The sequence below is a fragment of the Cornus florida genome, unplaced genomic scaffold, assembly GCF_030987335.1.
Source record: "Cornus florida cultivar Cherokee Brave unplaced genomic scaffold, ASM3098733v1 CherokeeBrave_3.0.0_Hap2_Chr11, whole genome shotgun sequence".
NCBI classification, from domain to species: domain Eukaryota; kingdom Viridiplantae; phylum Streptophyta; class Magnoliopsida; order Cornales; family Cornaceae; genus Cornus; species Cornus florida.
Window position 1 is genome coordinate 117,387,530 of NW_026775581.1, and position 2,173 is coordinate 117,389,702.

The window sequence follows — 2,173 nt, forward strand, 5'->3', positions numbered from 1 at the left end:
AGTTGGTTATGAACTACATTTATAAGGTGGAGGTCATCCAAGAGTTCAATTAATTTAAAGAACATATTTTTAAAAAAAAATTAAATTGGAAAGTGAAATTAGGAAAAGAAAATTACTAGAGAGAAATTTATTTATTTATTTCAGTAAGTATGAAATTAAAAGAGAGCATAATATTTTCCCGGTGCTTGGACTATTACCCCAAGGGCCTACAGAAAATGGTCAGAGGCCCAATATGTCAAGAGAGGATTTAAAGTCCAAAACAAGAAGGGCCCAAATAGCCCAGCAATCAACTACCTAACAACTGTTCTAGAAGCTTAACACACGGCAATTATTCCAAGAGATGAACATGTTCTTTTCAGAAGGATCAAAGAACAACCTAGGAAGGTTTCTAATGGATTCAGCAAAACAACATGTTCTTTACCTACCAACAGGCAATGGCCAAGTAGTACTAGGTCCCTACTTATTAAGGGAAGATTAAGAATTCGAACTTTAGTGGAGGCCAAATAAGTGAGCAAATTGCTTTTAACTTAAAAAAAAAGAAAAAAAAAGAAAAAGAAAAAGGAAAAACATGTTCATTTTTACTTTCTTTACATGGGATCACTTTATAAAAAATTAAAAAAAATAAAAATAAATAAATAAATAAAAAAAGAAATCAGTATTTGCGTGGTGCATATGGACGGGAAGGGAATTTAAGAAGCTAATACCACCATAGTCGAGGAAAAAAAAAAATACTCCATATAACACCTCCATAGAAAACATACTGCATAAAGAAGCAATTCATGTACTAAAAGTTCTTATTCATGTACTAAAAGTTTGTTTGTTGTTTTTTTTTTTCCTTACATCCTTTGTTTTATGTGTTATGCATTCATGTGAGGTCTTGTTTGTTCCTTGACCTCAAGTTCCCAGCAAAATCAAGCTCATAAAGCCCCCAAATCAATGCCCCTGAGGACAGCGCCATCGGTATAGGACCAAACATCCACAACAACAATGGAACTGTGATGCAGAGCATCCGGTTGCCTACCACAGACAACATGAACCCTCGCTCCACTATGGTTCTTGTGTATCCAGGAGACGAGAACTCCTTCGACGCATTGATCAAGAAATTGGCATCAATGAAGCATCCGAGAGCCATTGAGCTACACAAGAAGCTAATCAACAGAAAGAGTGATGCAGCACCATACTTCAAAACCACGATCCTACCGGACTGTGACCCGAAAATTGGGCTGCTCAATAGGTGGCTCGCACTGTAGGTGTTGTTTGTTATAGCTGCCAATGAAATGACAATGATAATTGCTATTGAAGCAGTCAGTATAGTGTCCATTAATGTGTTCCTCAAGCTCTGCACAGCCAGCATACCCTTCTTGTCATCACCCTGCATACAAAAATTCACAACATATAGAAATCAACTTAGATTTATGCACAAATATATCAAAACAAGAAGAGTTGCGTACATCTGACTCTCCCCAGATCCCGCAAAAGAGAGAGTCTCATGCACTGGGCTAGCCCTTTTATGTACAAGGCTTGCCTGATTCAAGTCTTGAAGCCATGCTCTCCTCCTTAAGGTGTGCATGCCTATGGTGGTTATTGAAGGTTTGTTCTTGAGGTTGTGCCATAGATAGGCATGGTAGCTTATTGTGAGGAAGAGGCTCAAGGGGACTAACATGGTGTCCAAATAATGAATCACTTCCATCTTTCAGTGAATTTTTAGGGTTGCAAGAGACTTTAAGAGATGGTGAAGTAACCAAGCAAGCCTATATATATATATATGAAGGATGGTTTTTCTTTAATTCAATGATTAATTTTTCTTACCTAACAATCATCATGAGTTGTAATGTACTGAGTTTTGTTAGGTCATGAATAGAAGAAGACATGAGTAGACACTACTAGTGTTGTTTTTTTAAATAATGGGTGGATTTGATTGTGGAAAATCCATAATGGACAATGACATGAAATGGGGTCTGATTAAATATGAAAATGGCCTCCCAAACTCTAAGAATTGGTTTAACTGGATGCCCACTTGCATATAGTTACAGGTGTCATCCAATATCTGTTAAAGCTTCATTATTTATTATTATTATTATTTCCAATCCAGTGTTGGAAATTGATTAAATTATCTGATAATGCATACCATGACATTTCATAAAGCCAAGCACACACGTATATATGGTTCCAA

At 36.4% G+C, this 2,173-nt stretch overlaps 1 protein-coding gene across 1 annotated transcript; it reads right to left on the reverse strand.

Moving 5' to 3' along the window:
* Positions 1–711: 711 nt before the first annotated feature.
* LOC132286101 (uncharacterized) lies at positions 712–1,743 on the reverse strand. The gene is made up of 2 exons (XM_059788366.1): positions 1,526–1,743; positions 712–1,372 (listed from the first exon to the last, which is right to left on the reverse strand). Exons 1-2 carry the CDS (start codon positions 1,688–1,690, stop codon positions 866–868), a joined length of 672 nt encoding a protein of 223 aa, XP_059644349.1. The 5' UTR covers positions 1,691–1,743; the 3' UTR covers positions 712–865.
* Between the last annotated feature and the right edge of the window lie 430 nt (positions 1,744–2,173).

Coding starts and splice junctions, on each gene's coding strand:
- LOC132286101 (XM_059788366.1), bottom strand. CDS start 1,690: ATGGAAGTGATTCATTATTTGGACACCATGTTAGTCCCCTTGAGCCTC. Junction 1,373..1,525: donor GGCTTCAAGACTTGAATCAG/GCAAGCCTTGTA, acceptor TTTTGTATGCAG/GGTGATGACAAGAAGGGTAT.